The 16,182-nt window shown below is 41.0% G+C and overlaps 1 protein-coding gene across 1 annotated transcript; it reads right to left on the reverse strand.

Moving 5' to 3' along the window:
• Positions 1-804: 804 nt before the first annotated feature.
• On the reverse strand, positions 805-16,143 carry TMEM43 (transmembrane protein 43). The gene is made up of 12 exons (XM_006273098.4): positions 16,033-16,143; positions 15,476-15,625; positions 13,921-14,055; positions 12,907-13,001; positions 11,022-11,071; positions 9,376-9,445; positions 7,653-7,723; positions 7,145-7,266; positions 6,055-6,129; positions 5,863-5,964; positions 4,136-4,253; positions 805-2,972 (listed from the first exon to the last, which is right to left on the reverse strand). Exons 1-12 carry the CDS (start codon positions 16,042-16,044, stop codon positions 2,770-2,772), a joined length of 1,203 nt encoding a protein of 400 aa, XP_006273160.1. The 5' UTR covers positions 16,045-16,143; the 3' UTR covers positions 805-2,769.
• Positions 16,144-16,182: the final 39 nt, after the last annotated feature.

A 16,182-nucleotide genomic window follows, 5' to 3' on the forward strand; every position in this document is an offset into this window, starting at 1 on the left:
AGAGAAATATTATTGCTGCAACGGTTACTATAGAAACTTTATTTGTGTGTAGGAAACTATGAATTCTGACTTGCCTACACTGTGGAGATGTGGAAATTCCTTTCTATGAAAGGAATCAGTTTTGCTTTCAAACCATGTATATATTCAAAACAAGCTACAGGCCAGCTATTTAAAGGTGTCTTGATTCCATGAAATGCGAGGCCTCTTTCAAAAAATATACTGTCCTCAATGGACGAATCACAAAGATTTAGTGTAGTGGGGCACAGCCTTTTGGCCCTGTGGATCAGATGAAGGGCATGAGACTGGTATCAGGAAAAGGGCCTAGGGTGCCCCACATCCAAACCTACATGCCTGATGTTACATGCAGGGCTATAGCCTAGAGGATGGATCTGGTAAGTGGACCAGGGGGTGAATACCCTTAGTGCTTTCCAAGAAACTGTGCGGAGAGCAGCACGTTACCTTTACTCAAAACGTAACTTGGGCAAAAAAAGAGTTAAATAAATGGCTTGCTCAGCGAGGCTTATGCAGCACGTCTATCCCAAATTGTAGTTTAGGCACTCCCAAACTGCCTCTTCAACAGTACATTACCTCACCTTCTAGCAAATCAGTTGCTATGACCTTGTCTCTTGCTAGGAACTAAACTAATAGTAACTGTAAACTTGCTATTATAGAGAGATAAAGTGCAAATGGTGTAACAAGTTGGTTAAGAAGCTCTGAACAATTGCATTAAAAATGCTACCTCTGGAATTCATAAAAGCTGTGAAGGAAAGGATCTGGCAAAGCTGGAACAAAAAAAAGCACATAGTCATTTGAAAGAAGTTTAATGGCATATACAAAAGGTCAATTCTTCCACAGAAAAAGGACTCCAGCCCACCCCCCTGGCCCCAATTTACAGTACATGAATGCTAGTGTTTTCTCAAGTTTGGAAAGCAGAAATTTTTCCCCATAGGGACACACACAACTATCCATTAGACACACTGAAAGACATGCTTCAGAGGTTCAGGGACAGGCATGAATTCCTCAAGTCTTTTTTATAGCCCCATACTTTCCATTCAGACTATTTGCATATCTAAAGCAACCTTAGCAAGCGGCTGCCCATCCAAGGGTGCCTATACACGTACAGCAAAGCTACTCCAGTTAATAGTGCGTCAGAGCAAACTTGATCAATTGAGTCTGCTCAATTGCGTAGTACTTGCCACACTGGAAGAAGTGGATGCTTTAACTAAAGCCACCATTTTTCAGTGCAGGGATGCTGATGCATGTGGTGCCCTGGATGCTTTAATTAAAGCAGCTCTTGGAGCCACCCTAATTAAAGTGCCCCTCCTTTCCCCACCCCTGGGCACATGTATAAATGCCCCTAGTGATTTCACTGGGACAGAATAAGGCCCTGGGGATTTGAAATTGAACTGACAATGTTTGAATGCCTACAAAAATAGAAGGATGCTCTTTAACTAAAATTTGTTCAGAACAACAACTGGGGAAAGCCTGTTACCTAAAAACTTTTCCTTTACTTTTTAATACCATTTTTGTGCAAAGAATTAAGCATTCATCTAAAAATGAAGCAGATATGGCCACAGCCAAAAAGCCAGGCAAACCATTTGGAGCTTTATACCCCCTTTAGAAACAATTCTATACTATTTTTAATCACAAGTACTTTTGACAGCAGAAAACTGTAAACATGAACATAAGGTTAAATATGGAGTTATTTTGTGTCCCACCATGAAATAAAACTCCTGATTTAAGTTATTTAGGTATACAAGATTTAAAGATTAAGCAGGACTACTTTGAAGGATTTAGATCTCAAGGAAGAAGTTATCTGTTTGGTTTGCAAATGCAGTGGTGGGGCATTTAACTCTTTAGTCCAGATTTTGGCTTTCATGACATAGCATAAAGTAAAATGGAGTGTTTTCATTGCCTTCCTTAAGTAAAATACACAGCACACACATACTGTATAAAATAGCAAACAACATGTAGGAGTACTTACTAAGCTGGACAAGTTTTGCTTCAGGATCTTAGGTTTCTACCCCTTTCCCCACTTCCTCCAATAAAGAGGTGGAGGACCTTAAAAGATGGAATTTAAAATTACTTTCAAGCTCCATCCTCTCCCCATGAAAAGATATTAGTGATCTTGGGTACAAAAGCTAAGACCGTTTAGTTTGTCTAGGGTCCTGACTTTGGAAAGGACCTTGTCCAGCACGTTCTGAAAACCAGGTACCTTTAAAAGTCATTTCAGCCTACTGCCCACGATCCAATTTATATTTTTTTTAAACCCTTGGTGCAAGTGACCCTTATGCCTATTTTTTCTCTAATTACTGAAGACCAAGAGTCTAACACAGCTTTCACATGTATGCAAAGTTGCTTTTGTATATTAACACACGGGTTTTTTGCAATGTACACACCTACGTTAGAAAGTGAGATAGGAAGGTACACAAACACACTAAAGACTGAAAGTTGTAGATTACATGATAAAACTTGTCCACTGGGAGATTATACTAACCTGCCTCATTTGAAGAGGCTAGAAAACACTTGTTTAGAGGCAAATACTGCTTCTCACCCACTCCAGACTTTGTAATTCAATTTCACTGGCTTACTACAAAGCAGTAGCCTGTAGAATTGCATTTTTTGTGCTTATGTGTTAAGTGAATAAACAATTACACCCAACTGAGCTCTTTGGTGATGTGCCTTAGGCATGTTGTAATAGCCTGAAACCTCATGCACTAAGCTTTACAGACTCCAGTGCAAAGAGAGCAAAAAGGAGCTCTTCCATCTTCATTGCTGTTTTTTTGCTGGAACTCGGGATTTGGCAATTACAATAGGAACTGCAGACAGCAGTGCAATCATCAAAGCCCACAAAGGACGGTAGAAGAGCCACCCTACGGAGATGGTCAGCAGGGAGAGAGAGGTGGCTATGCAGAAGGCAAAGGCTTTCAGGCCAATATTAACCAGGTCTCTGACAACAGGAAACCAATCCACTGTGGTAGGGAAGAAAACCAAGAAAGAAGCATGTGACAATGCAATCATTTGTAAGATTTTATACTGCCAAAAGATTGGGAAATGATACCCAAAATTATCAACTCTAGGTGAATGGAAAGACTCCCATTTACATCAACAAATACTAGACAGTGCTTACAAAAGATCTCAAATCACTTCAGACATTGTTGAAACAAGACTCCACTTCTCAGGGAGGCAAGCAAGGAGCACTGACTGACCTGCTAGCTGAAGAGTGGGACAAAGACAAGTTCAGTGCCTTCTGCAAGAGAGCTGGAACCCAACTGTGATTCCCACAAGGCCTGTCCCATTATAAACTAAAGATAGCCCTTGTGCTGTTGGACAATAAACATGTGTGAAAGGGTTACAGAAGGCAAGAAAAGATTTCAAAGTGTTCACACTTCACTCCAGACCAGAAACTGCATTTGTTTTATGGAAAATTCAATCCAATTCTGCAGACATCTCTCACAGTTGTAATACTTTTCCAGTCTATTTCAGAACAAGTAACTTTGGACTCAAGTTGATGCAAGTTTGATGCAACAAACAGCTTTCACCAAATTTATTGCATCACTTTCCTCAGTCTAAGTTAAGAGCAACTCGGAAGTCCTGTTTTTGTTGTCTGTACTGCACCCACCCAGCACAATAGTCCTGTGGTCCACATGGTTCAGGAATGGGGGCTCTAGATACTACTGCAATACAAATAATGAAAGACTTAAGGTACATGGCAGCTCTGTATGCAGCTAGCAGCTGGTTGGACTCTGCAGCATGGAGTAGGACTTCCAATCATCTGCACCAGCTGTGCTCTCAGTTTCTAGCTTTAGTAAGTGCATGGCCAGGGTCCACTGGGAACTAGACTATGAGGCTAGACTGAAACATGACTTAGGCCAGAATTTAAAAGCAGATGGGTGTACACTGCAGACTTCACTCAGAATTCACCTGTCCATTAAGCAAGCATTCAGATCTCGATTTTGGTTCCGACCTCCATAGATGTAGAGGCCGGCTTCAAAATTCAGATTCAGATCCAAGTTCCAAACCCCCAGAATCCATTTGCCATGTAACGATCATCATTTGGCCCCAAGGGTTTGGATTCAGGTCTTACCTTCAAACCAATTTTTAATTTAAAAAAAACAAAAACAAAAAAACATACCCAAGGTATAAAGAATTCGGGTCATGAGGTTGATGCCAACAAACATGGCAAGCCAGCCTGCTGCACGAAGGCCCCAGGTCTTCATGGTGTTACTCTCATGCTCTTTTTGAAAGACCTCCTGAAATACAAACATAGTTACACATTTCCAGTTTCTAATTTTCCTTCAGGTTTCCAATCTTGCTGTTTCCAGGGCCTTAAAATGTGCCTCTCCTGTTCAGAACGCAATGCTTTTGAACAGCGACATGCATGTTCACAGCACTTTCAGTGATTCTGTGGGTTATCAGTTACCACAGAAGCAGCCCAATAGGTTACCAAAGAATCCAAAATGCAGCAAAAAGGCCAAGAGTGCTTCTGTTGATCGCAAAACATTCTGTCACCCTTTGCAATGTAAGGACAAGTGGGAATTGCTCAATTTTGCTGCTTAGCAAACACTCCAAAGCCTTTACTTCTCAGATTCAAGAAAACACTATTTCCTTAAAAATAAGTGTAACACCTATGAACAAGTTGCTGCGTTCTCATTCCTTATCAGAATGAACGTGGTACAATAAGTAACAGCACTGCTATAGCAGGGAGCAGACAAGCCAAACAAACCTTTTTGTATAATAAAGATATGTGCATGCTTTACTGGAACTGCATTTGGACCCAAATAAAGCAAAGATTTTGCTTTCAAGGAAAAGGAGATTTTACAGATCTGTGTGTACCCCATTAGTAGATTATATTCACAAAATTGTTTAGATGCCTGGGTCTGGTTAAAATGCCTCAGTGAAACATCTCATGAGAAACTGCACTCGCAAGTTACACAAACTAAGTTCTAGGTACAATTGCTCTAAACTGCATTGCCACACTGGAAACTGGGACTCCATACATTAAAAACTAAGGTTCAGAGCTTGCCCTAAAACAAAAGTCAATACTTTTTTTCCTCTCTTTCCAGTACAGCCTGTAAACAAGAGCCAGTTCAACTGCTCTTGGGAACTCAAGTGAATTCTTGACATCCAGAATCTTCGCAGCAGGGCATGAAACAATCACTAATGAAAACCAACTTGCCAAGAAAGTAAATGAATCACCAAGTTGTCAGAGCATGCAGGATATATTAGAGTGCGTTTAAGTTGCCTTAGGGTTCACCAGTCAGCTAGACTAGCAATAAATGCATTTCAAACCCTCAGGTCTCTGTAATAAAGGGTGGAGAGAGAAGAATCCCAGGCTTTGCTTAATTAAAAACTAACTTTTTAAAATGTAACCTTTAGAAAGTATTTGAGGGATCATGACACAATTAGCGCCTGCCAAAAAAGCCTTTCATACTCAAGAGAGATGAGAGTCAGTAGCAGAAGGAAGTTATTTTGCATAGTAACTTTAGCTACAAATCACGCTTTAATGACAAAATGAGCAGGGATTAAACAGTCCAACTGGGTACCGCAAATGTAAGTAGACAGGATTTACATTCTGTTGAGACATAATAGGCATATTCAACCACTTGGGGATTAAGAAGGTGGGTAACAGGCTCACAATTTAAAGCAGGCTATAGCATCTTTCCCTTGAACAATAAAATTAGAGGCAGGAGAGGCAGCACTAAGGCCAGATTTCCCCATCCAGTGGGAGGACTGAAGGAAGTAGATACATGCTACCCAATTTCTCCTGTGCATTGAAAGACGAAGGGAAAGGCAACTCACTGCCCAGCTTATTGCTGTCCTCTCTCATTTCAGAGTTAGCTAGTGTCATAAGTAACTCACCTCAGCAGAGAGATCCCCAACGTATAGAATTTGCAGGACATTGCCAGACTTGGTCTGATAGGGAACCAACTGCTCCCCTCGCTGACGAGCAATCACAGTTACCTTGTAAGAGGCAGAAAAAAAGTTAAAGAGCTTGTGTGCGCCAGCACCAGGACATCAATGGGCAAATTAGGGGAGAATCTGAAGATTTACCACATCTGCTGGGCCCATGTGAGGGTCATCTCCACTCAGACCTGCACAGAAGAATGAAACTCGAAGGTCTCCCACCTGGAAACAAGGGAAAAAACCACCAAAAGTTAATAGCAGATTCACTTCGAGATAAGATTCCCCATTAAACTATTCTTTATGAGGCATTTCCAGGTTGTAACACAGCCTAAAAGCTTTGTACTGCCACAAGAGATGTTCATATAGGATTCCTGCATGTGTTTTTTTCCCTAGGCTGAGTCTCAAAAATGAGAGAGTACCTTGACCCATTTTTAAGCAATCCCACCATATGTATGGGAGTCCAGCAATGCCAGGAGTGTTTCACATCACTTCCCTTTCATTAAGTAGAACCGCATGAGCTAACAGAGCCTTGGCTTATTTTTTTGCTATAATCTGCTCAGCTGCATGGAACAGACCTTGAAAACTGCACAGACCAGTGAGGCACAGATGAAACCCATTCTGCTAGAGCAGCAGTGGCACAGTCCCATTTCTTTTTATTTACTAGCCTGCCAATTTAACATGTGAAAAAAGATGCTCAAGGACAGCAATAAGGGGTAAAGGCAGAATCGGAGGGTGCCTGTGCACGAGCGCATCGGAGCAGACTTGACCGAGTCTTCTGGAGCCTGGCAATTGCCATGTTTCAGCAGCCTCCTGCGTCTCATGTATCAGCATCTCTGTGCTTAAAAATGGCAGCAGGGGCACTTGAACTAAGGCTCAAACAAGTTCAGTTCAAGCACCCCTGCCGCCATTTTTAAGCGTGGGAAAGCCGATACACAAGTTGTGGTGCCACTTAATTAGAGCAGCTCTCGGAGCTGCTCTAAAGTGCAGCATCCCCCCCCACCAACCTGGAGCATGTGTAAAAGTGCCCAAAAGTTTCTCAGCTATACAAAAATGAATCACCAGCATTAGCCTTTCAGCAAGGGGTTGGATCCTGTATGACTGCTCAGCTCTCCCACCTTCTATTTTTATGGAAATAGAGTTTCTAGGAAGCTTGCAAGGCCATGCCTTTCATTTTAAGTCTGCCAAGCAGATTTTAATTGCAGCAAAGAAAAACCAAGGCAAAAACCCTTCATCTTACTTCTGGACGCCTGGGGTTCTCACTATGGTAAAAATAATCGCCTCCTCGGGTAACATCTGCATGTGGATCTTCCAGGTTTGACAGGCTCATCTGCTTGAAGTTGTCTATTTTGTCAATAAGACCTGAACAGAATAAAGAAGCAAGACTAGGTCTCAAGTAGCACATTAACCTACATTCCATTTCACTATCTCTTCATGGCCAGTTTAGGGACTGCCATTCCAAAAGGTAATGAGCAAAACCCACCCGATTCGGGACCTGTGAGCACAAACACTCATGAACATGAGTCGTCACTGCGATAAAATGATCAGTAAAGCTAACTGCACTTTATCATGCTAATGCAGGTGCATGACAAACAGGTCCAGGGAGGTGATACTTCCCCTTTATGCGGCATTGGTCAGGCCAGAATTGGAGTACTGCATCCAGAGCAATCTATGTAAGTTTTATACCCGAGACCACCCAGTCTTGCTCTCATATCATTCACATACAAAGCCATGCACATATTTCTTACCTTTGGAAAGAAAGAACCTGCCCACCTGGACATCAGGAGCAGTCACAGTGAAAGATTCCACAGCCATAGCACTGGGGAACAGAAATAGTTTCCATAAAAATTCTATCATTATGGACATATTTGTGATCAACAACAGATAATAAAAGATCAATGAAGTAGCGATGCAAATCTGAGTGCAAGAGTACCAAAACGTTAAATAGCTGGTGCAATGTAGAATGTGAGCCCCTGGTATTTTTATCTTAATGGTGTCAGCAATGGACTTTGATGAATAAAAAGGACCACTATAAACATCTAGTCTGGCCTTCTGCATAATACTGGCCTAGCATTTTTATTATAAGCTTCATGAAGGAGTTACAGATCTAGTTCTGCTAGAGTTCAGAAAGTTATCCAACCTCAATGTAAAGACCACATATGACAATTAAATCATTCACATTCCTAGGTAAGTTGCATCAGTAGCTAAATTATCCCCATTGCTAGAAACAATAGTATCTTTCTTTTAGTTCTCAAAGCGTTTAATGTCAGCTGTTAAACACTAGAACTTGTTCGCTTTTACTAAATTAAAGTGCTCTCCATCGTAAATCTTTACTTCATGAACCCATTTCTAGCCCACGATCAAGTTACCAAAGTCCTAGTTCTGCAACTTTTAAACCCATACTTAATTTTACTGTCACAAGTAATCCTATTGATTACACACAGCAGTAAATTACATGCAAAAACATTTTCAGGATCAAATTGCAAGATAACAAGCTAATATTTGCATATATCTGTTTAGAGGGTTTTATCTTTCACCCAAACTGTCACCCAGCTTTTAGGGATCTCTTGTGCACATTAGCTCAAATAAGGGAAAAATGCATTTTGATTTATTTTTTCTTGTTTTCTGACCAGGTATTTGATTATTTTTATTACCCAGAGCATTATTAGTTAGAAATATACAACATTTTTAAAAACAAAGTTCTAGTTATGTGAAAGTCCTAAAACCCTGAGGGGACCCCCCCCCAAACCTCAAGATCTAACGGTTCTGCAAATTCCAAAACTCTCCTGTTCTCCAACCTGTTCTCTCTGTCCTTCCACTGATCTTACTTACACAAGGCAAATCTTCATTGCATTCCTTGACATGCCACTAGAAAATACTCAAATACTATGGTGAGTGGCACTAAAAATCTGTATTTTTTCTATTATTATTCTACTGTAGTCAAAATACAGCAGTGGGGAGTAATTAGGTTACTAAATTACATTTTGGAGAGGCTGACACGTACAAATCCATGACCTGGCATACACTCTGTCAAGAGATATGAGCACACAATGCATCTGGCATGACAATCACAAAGGGTGCCATTCTGTTTTTGTACTTTTAATAGTTCCCAATCCCACTGATGGATTAGGAAAGTTGGAAAAGGACTTCTTGGTTTTCACACTTGGAGGCAGTACAGTCCAGAAGCACAAGATATATGACTGGAAGGGAGAAAGATGCCACTTGCTAATTGTAATTAATTATATACAAACCTAATCCTGGCTGCATTACTGGTTCATTTCTGAGCACTTCCCGTTTGTGCTGCCTCAGAGTGAAAACTGAAAGAAATTCCTGTAGAAACAATGTACCCTCTATCTCACCATGCTACAAAGATTAGTTAGCCCTCCATCACCCCCCCACCCACACTGTATCTGATTGATCAAAGATATTGTATTACAGGAGTTGGGTTGAATTTGTTTTGGGGTGAATTACCTTGGATTTTTATGTCCAATCTCTCGATCAAAATTTTTACTGTTCACAACTTCCGATTTCCATTCAGTGTCTAAGGAAAAGACAGAGGTTGGAGAGAAGAAAAAAGAATGCCAAGTTAGACAGGTTGTACTTAACCAGCAGAAAGAGAGAGAGATTTTAAACTGAACTTACACTTGCAGACATGCACTTTATATCATATGTATGTTTTAAAGGGTGCTTAAAGTACACTTCAACTGTTGTCTCATGGGGGGTGGGAGTCTAGGGAAAGAATGAAAGTGTGGGAGTGAAATTCTGGCTGCACTGAGTTCAGTGGGAGTTTTGGACTTTACTGCTGGTGCTCTTCAGTGAATGAGTTACATCTGGCTGAGGGCGAGATACAATTTCTGTTGAAACCAAATGGCTCAATCTGGTGAAGCAGCAGACAGATGTTTGCTGCTGTATGTACTGCAATGTTTTACTGCTGCCTTCACCACACAGGGGAACCTCTTGAGATTCTCAATATGGGTTCCACCAGCTTCTTTATGACAAACATCCTCTTCATGCAGTTCATCTGCAAAATAAGAGCTGTACATGCTTCCCTGGACAGACACAGACAATGGCAGGTATCTTTTTTAGGGGCAGAGTGACAATGCTAGCAGGCCATACTCATAGTCCTATGGGCTTTTCTATTCGCTTTTACTGCAGAACTGCTGTTAGCTCACAGCCACCAGTTCTGTTCCCAATACATTTCCAAGCTACAGAGCCCTGTATTCCACTGAGCTGATGGCATTTTTATAATTATACTCATGGATTGTTAAAGCACACAGGCATGTAATGTGGGCATGCAATCAGGGATAAGTGAGGCCCAGAGGCTAATCTGCAGAGATGCGATGACTCAGAGCATTTGTTTTCTGCCACTGGGTAGATCAAAATAATCCTCTCTTCTGCTGTTGCCAGAAAAGCATTTGGCAAAAAGCACAACACATATCAAAATACAAAGGCATTCAAGACACTGGTATTTCAACTGTTCATGCTGGTACCTGAACAATATTTACTTGCTCATATGGGTGGAAGCACACATGCCACTTCTCCCAGGTCTCTTCCCTACAATTATACAAGACTGAAGACTTTGGGTGTTCTTGAATTCCTAACACAGATTTCCTTTTGCATTTACTCTTGAATGGGCTGGTTCTGCTCCAATCCCAACTGTCTTAAGGAACCAAGGCCTGCCAAGGGTGCATGACTTAGAACCATTTTCCCATTCCCAGTGCCCTAGCAAGGAAGTTTGGTACCTAGGGCAAAGCCTGCAGCAGCAGTCCACCCTTGACCCATGCACAGATCTGGGGGACCCTTCCATGATTGCCTGGGAGCACACGCAACAGTGGGAGCTGCCTTCCCTCCATCCCCGCGTCCCACCAGACAAGCTGCTCGCAGCTCCATCCTGCGCCCTGCCCCAGCTGGGCAGCACCTGTTGGTGCCCCTTCGCTTCAGTGCCTGGGGCAGTTGCCCCGCTTGCCCTCCCCTTGCTACAGCACTGCCCATTCCTCCCAACGTGTTTTCACTCTTCTTCGCAGACCACCATAGAACTCCCTTTCAAATCAGCATGGAAACCCAGTTTCCACTTCAAAAGAAACAACTAATTTTGAATCAAGTAATGATTAACTTACTATATGAATATCTTGTTTCTTTCTTAATTTCACCATTCTCCTCATATTCTCTGCAGAAGAGAGAAGAAAAATAGCAAAGAGGTCAATAACTTTGCACAGAGCTCAGAGAAAACCAAGTAAAATGCAAATGGTTATATTCTGAATGGAATTAAACTTTCCCTAAACCTTAGATTCTTAACAAAGAGGCTGTAGTTCTGGGAGCATGAGGGAAAGGTTACAAACATTTTGGATGGCAACCATCTTTTCTTGAACCATATTACTGAAGAGAAGGCAAGTCTGAAGTAGACTGGGGTGAAAGTGATGGAGAACATTTTTTTTAAGCCAGGGAGCCTGCTATTAACATAAGCAAATTAAAATTGGGAAGCTGTTTTCTGCATCTTCATTATTTGCCAGAGAAAGTGTGTGCGCGCACTAGGATACAATGCAGCTTGGAAAACTGAATTTTGACGTGACCTCTTCCAAGAAAAAGAAAATCATCAATTAATTTTCTCTGTCCTTCTGCTTACATGTGTTAAGAGCAATTATGTATATTTTTCTTCTCTTCATCCTCCTCCAAAAAAAAAAATAGAAAAATTTTGATTTTTATCAATTCCAGCTGTCTGAAAGTTGGAGGGGAGGCAGCAACATTGAAGTTTACCTGTAACCTTCTAAAAATTATGTGAATGCCTGTGGATCCATGTTTAGTAACTATACTAACTTAAAACAAACAGTAAAGGCAAATAATATTTTGCTGTTATATTACACCTGTCAATCAAACAGGTAAAGAGTCGATTAAGACTCCTGGTCCCCTGGAAGGAAGGCAGGCATTTGGAAGATTACAGGTAAACTTCAATTGGCTCAATGTTGCTGGGGCACCCCAGAACTTCCAGGCAACTGAAATTGCTAGAAATTATTTTAATACTATTTGTGGGGGGAGGGAGAGCAGGGAAATAACAAAACAAAAAGTTAATGAATTATCCACAAATTAGGTACTTTTTTTCTTCCCATTGTACAGGAGTTTTATACACATGAAAGCAGAAATAGAGAAAATTAAGGATTTGTCCAAAGTCACATACCAACTTACTGGCTGTTGGCAGATCTGAGAGTAGAGTCCACACCTCTGTTCCAAGATGTACGTCATTAACTGCAACAGTGTAAACACTACTTCAAAACATTTCCATTTATATTAGGTAACAGGTATTAGCTGGACAGTTCTGATTTAATACTGGTACTTATTATAGATTTCCCATTTTATACTGTACAGCTTATTTGGTCAACTAAGAAAGTGATTGGCTCATGGATTTGTTTTTGTTTTAATTTAAAATATTTTATTTATTAAAAAAAAGACAGTAAAATACTGAGATGGAGCACAGCTCACAGAGTATGATGGCGTCAATTGAACAGATTTGTGGACTTTTATGAAAATGTAAGGCTCTCTGGATTCTCTTGACATTGCTTGGAACAGAACAGTGTTGGAGACAAGAAGGTAAAGGCTGAGCTGCAGCTGTGGCTTTTAAGCAGGCTGAGATAGAGCTAAATGAGGTAAGGCAGTGGGTGTAAGTTTTTACATCCTCTTGGAGGTCAGGGGATGGGTGGGTGATGTTAGAAGGATTTGTTCATTGTGTTCTGACCCTGCAAGGGGGTTCATCTGCACAAATCTGGGGGTCATAGTAAAAAAACCAAGAAGAAACCTGCACAGAAAACTAAACAAAAGCTTGTGAAATCCCAAGGGTCACATAACAAACAAGACGAAATCCCAAAGTGAAATCACAGGCTGTCACATAACAAATAAATTACATGAAAAAGTTTATCCATCACCCAGTCTATCTTCCTTAAATTTAAACAGTATGTTGGTAAAGTCAAAAAACTAAACTCAGAACAGAGCCTTAAAGCAGCAGCAACTTACTTGGAGTCTTCATATTCTACCCACTGGTACATTTCTACATTACGTTTGAGTTTGACAGTCTGAATGGAAAGCCCATAGCTGGGATCGAACAAAGGCTGTTTAAATACAAACACACACAATTCAGCATAAAAATACCTGCATATTTTTGCTAGCAAAGTTGATCTGTTCAAGTTTATGTTGGGGAAATCATACTTTGTTATGCCACAAAAGGGATTTCATGGAAATGTTTTCACTTCAAAATGTTAAAAAAGAAAAAAAGAACAAAACTCTCAAGACCCAAAGTAAATTTTAAAAAGTGGGGTAATGAAACAATGCATTAGAAACAGTATAATTCTGCACTACTGCTGTGTATCTTTTTTCAGAGGATTTTTAAGAACTCTATTTATGTTAATTATACTTTCCAAAGCCACGTGAATAAAAGGAAATGTGCACATTGGGTGGATAATCAAATTTCACTCTGGTACAAATGATAAATTCCATGAAGTGACTGATATACCAGCAATGGATGCAGTATAAAAAGTCTTGGCACAGGAGGGAGTGCATGCTATCTATTTAGAGCAGTGATAAATTTGGCCTGAAGAAAGTGAGACAAGCCTGTGGAAAGGCAGGCAACATAACCAGGTGTCCTGGCTCACTGTCCCTTACTCAAAGCATTCAACCATGCTTGAACAGATTTAAAATGAACCCTTTGTCTTCTCTGCTGGCCATTATTTCATCATGACATGCCTTGGAAAAAGAACTAACCACAACATAATTATATCTGATCTAACAAGAAGATGTGCAGCTTCCACATCAGATCCTCAAGTCTTTGCATCTTTTTGAATGCAATGACAAGTCCCAAAATCTCTACAGTACAGATGTGAGGAAGAATTGAAAACATCAACATACTCAGGTAGGGCATGTTTAGATTCCAAAGTATTTCTGCATATCAAGTATGCCTGGTTTTAACTGGCAGAAGAGCTTTCCATTCCCTCAACTTATGCACTAATTTTTGGCCACTATTATTTTACTTGCCTTTGATGTTGCAAGGGCACCAGACAAATGCACTAGTTTCCCCTCATTTTGTTGAGACACGGTGCGTATGTTGTCAAGAGGAATTACAAGAGACAAGCCCTCATCAAGAGAGGTGGCTGTCTTCAAAGCTCGTCCCTGCAGTCAATTAAAAGAGAATACAATGAAAAAAAAACGAGGAAGAATCTTGAATTAACGAATGAACCAACCAGAAGACTGTGTCACAAATTCCACAAAATGCTAGCATGATCAGGCACATGGCATGAAACATCTGTACTTATTTGTTGTTTCAATCTTAATGCCCGATTTTTACTTGAAAGAACAATACTTCTTCATGCAACTAAACCACTAAAGTTAATGTACATACTCACCAGCACAATATTCCTACCATGATACCCTAAAATTATTTTCTTCCTTTTGACCTTAGTCACTAATGATAGTATGGATGCTACTATGGCGTTATTTTACCATACAATTATTCTGACTGGTTGATAATATTCCCTTCCTTAACTTCAGGTTATTGCTCTTTATGCTACACACTTCTGTTTGAGATAGCAAAAATTCTTTTTCTTCATTTATGTAGGTAGCATGCTAGAAGCTTTTTGTTTTCTGGGTGAAGCTCTGAAATTTCACCAAATTCTGTCTCCACTCCAAGATTTCCAGTCAGATCAGATTAAAAATACTTTCAGGATAAAGGAAAGCCTTAATCCTGCAAACTCTTATGCACATACTTAAGGTTTGCTAGCACAAGTAGCTCATTTAATTCTGGGAGATGTATTACAGGTAGTGGAGCTGAGGGCCTGAGTATTTGCAGAATCAGAACTAAAATTAGCCTCAAATTAAAACAAACAGTTTGAAACTAGAGTATTAAATAACCTGTAGTATAGCTAATTACTCAGTTTTGTGGAGATTAAACTAGCTTTACACACTTACACTATAGTTCAGATAAGTTCTAACAGTTTTCTGAGCAAGCATGGGAAAGATGGGAATGTAAAAATAAGGTTTTAGGAATATGGTTGCTTACTTACTTGTGGCTACTATTTGTTTTGACACAAGCAAAGCAAGTCAACTAGAGTATGAAATCTATAGCCTCCCCTATGCAATAGTACAACAGAATCATTAACTCCCTTTGTTGTACAAAAGGGGGAAGCGACTTACACGAGAGGCACTTGCACACAGAAGGCATGTGCAAATCCATGTAATGCTCTTCAGTTCCACTTGCCACCTAATATTTATTCATTCTTCCCTGTACTCCACTGCTTACTCTGGATGTTCCCGTCACGTCCCTTCATATTCAGTTCTCAAAAACTCTCATAAACAGCTCTCCTATCCAATATCCTACTCCTCTATTATGTCCCCAACTCAGCCAGTGATAGGATTCAGGCTCTTCCCATATGTTCCACCTTTCTCACACATGAATTAATAACAAAGCTTAGAGGACAGCCCAAATGCTTTGCAGTTTGACATTACAAACACTCAGGTAAGAAAGAATTTGACTGGAAGTGCCATAGACTCGAGACATACAGGAAAACATTGGCTTGACATGCAATTCACATACCTCATTGGTAAAAAGCACGTAGAAAGAAAGGGAAAACGACACAAACCCAATCAGCATCCCCCCAGATGTCTCACTGAGCCGCTCCAGGAACCCTGGTTTGGGCTCACTGGTAATTTTAACATGTTCTTTTCTGCTGCTTGCGTCAGAGACCTGTTAATGGAAAACAAAAATGAAATGTTAGAGACAGCAAACTGGCACGTATGCATGGAAGGATCTATCAAGAAACACGTAGGAAATTTCTAATGATTATCAGTATAACGTGATATATTATATTCCTACCACCACAAAACCACTTGGGGACGGATCAGACCTTTAGTTTAAAATGCACCCACTGGTTTAGATTCTCTCTGTTAACTGCTGCCTTACCTTGTTTTCATTAATTTTTTAATGACCCTGCTGCTCTGCTTTCTGCTCCCTGCCCTGTGCCCCCAGCCTGATCTGCTGCCCCTCCTACGCCTAGCTGCTCCCAACCCTGACCTGCCGCTCTGCTTTCTGCTCCCAGCATCGCCCCCAGGACAGGCGGACACGCGGGGCCCTCGGCGCGGGGCAGCACTTACGTTCCGCGACATCCTCACGGGTGCGGGCACTGCACGATGGCGCGGGGCATGCCGGGAGTTGTAGTTTCGCAGCCGCGAGGCACGCCGGGAGTCAGGCGGGCCGCCGCGAGGCGTGCCGGGAAAGCGAATCCTGGCGCGGGCGGGGAAGGA

The sequence above is a fragment of the Alligator mississippiensis genome, chromosome 12 (genome assembly GCF_030867095.1).
Source record: "Alligator mississippiensis isolate rAllMis1 chromosome 12, rAllMis1, whole genome shotgun sequence".
NCBI lineage: Eukaryota > Metazoa > Chordata > Crocodylia > Alligatoridae > Alligator > Alligator mississippiensis.

Coding starts and splice junctions, on each gene's coding strand:
- TMEM43 (XM_006273098.4), bottom strand. Junction 7,724..9,375: donor ATTGGACATAAAAATCCAAG/GTAATTCACCCC, acceptor TCTGTTCCCCAG/TGCTATGGCTGTGGAATCTT. Junction 6,130..7,144: donor AGAACCCCAGGCGTCCAGAA/GTAAGATGAAGG, acceptor CCTTGTTTCCAG/GTGGGAGACCTTCGAGTTTC.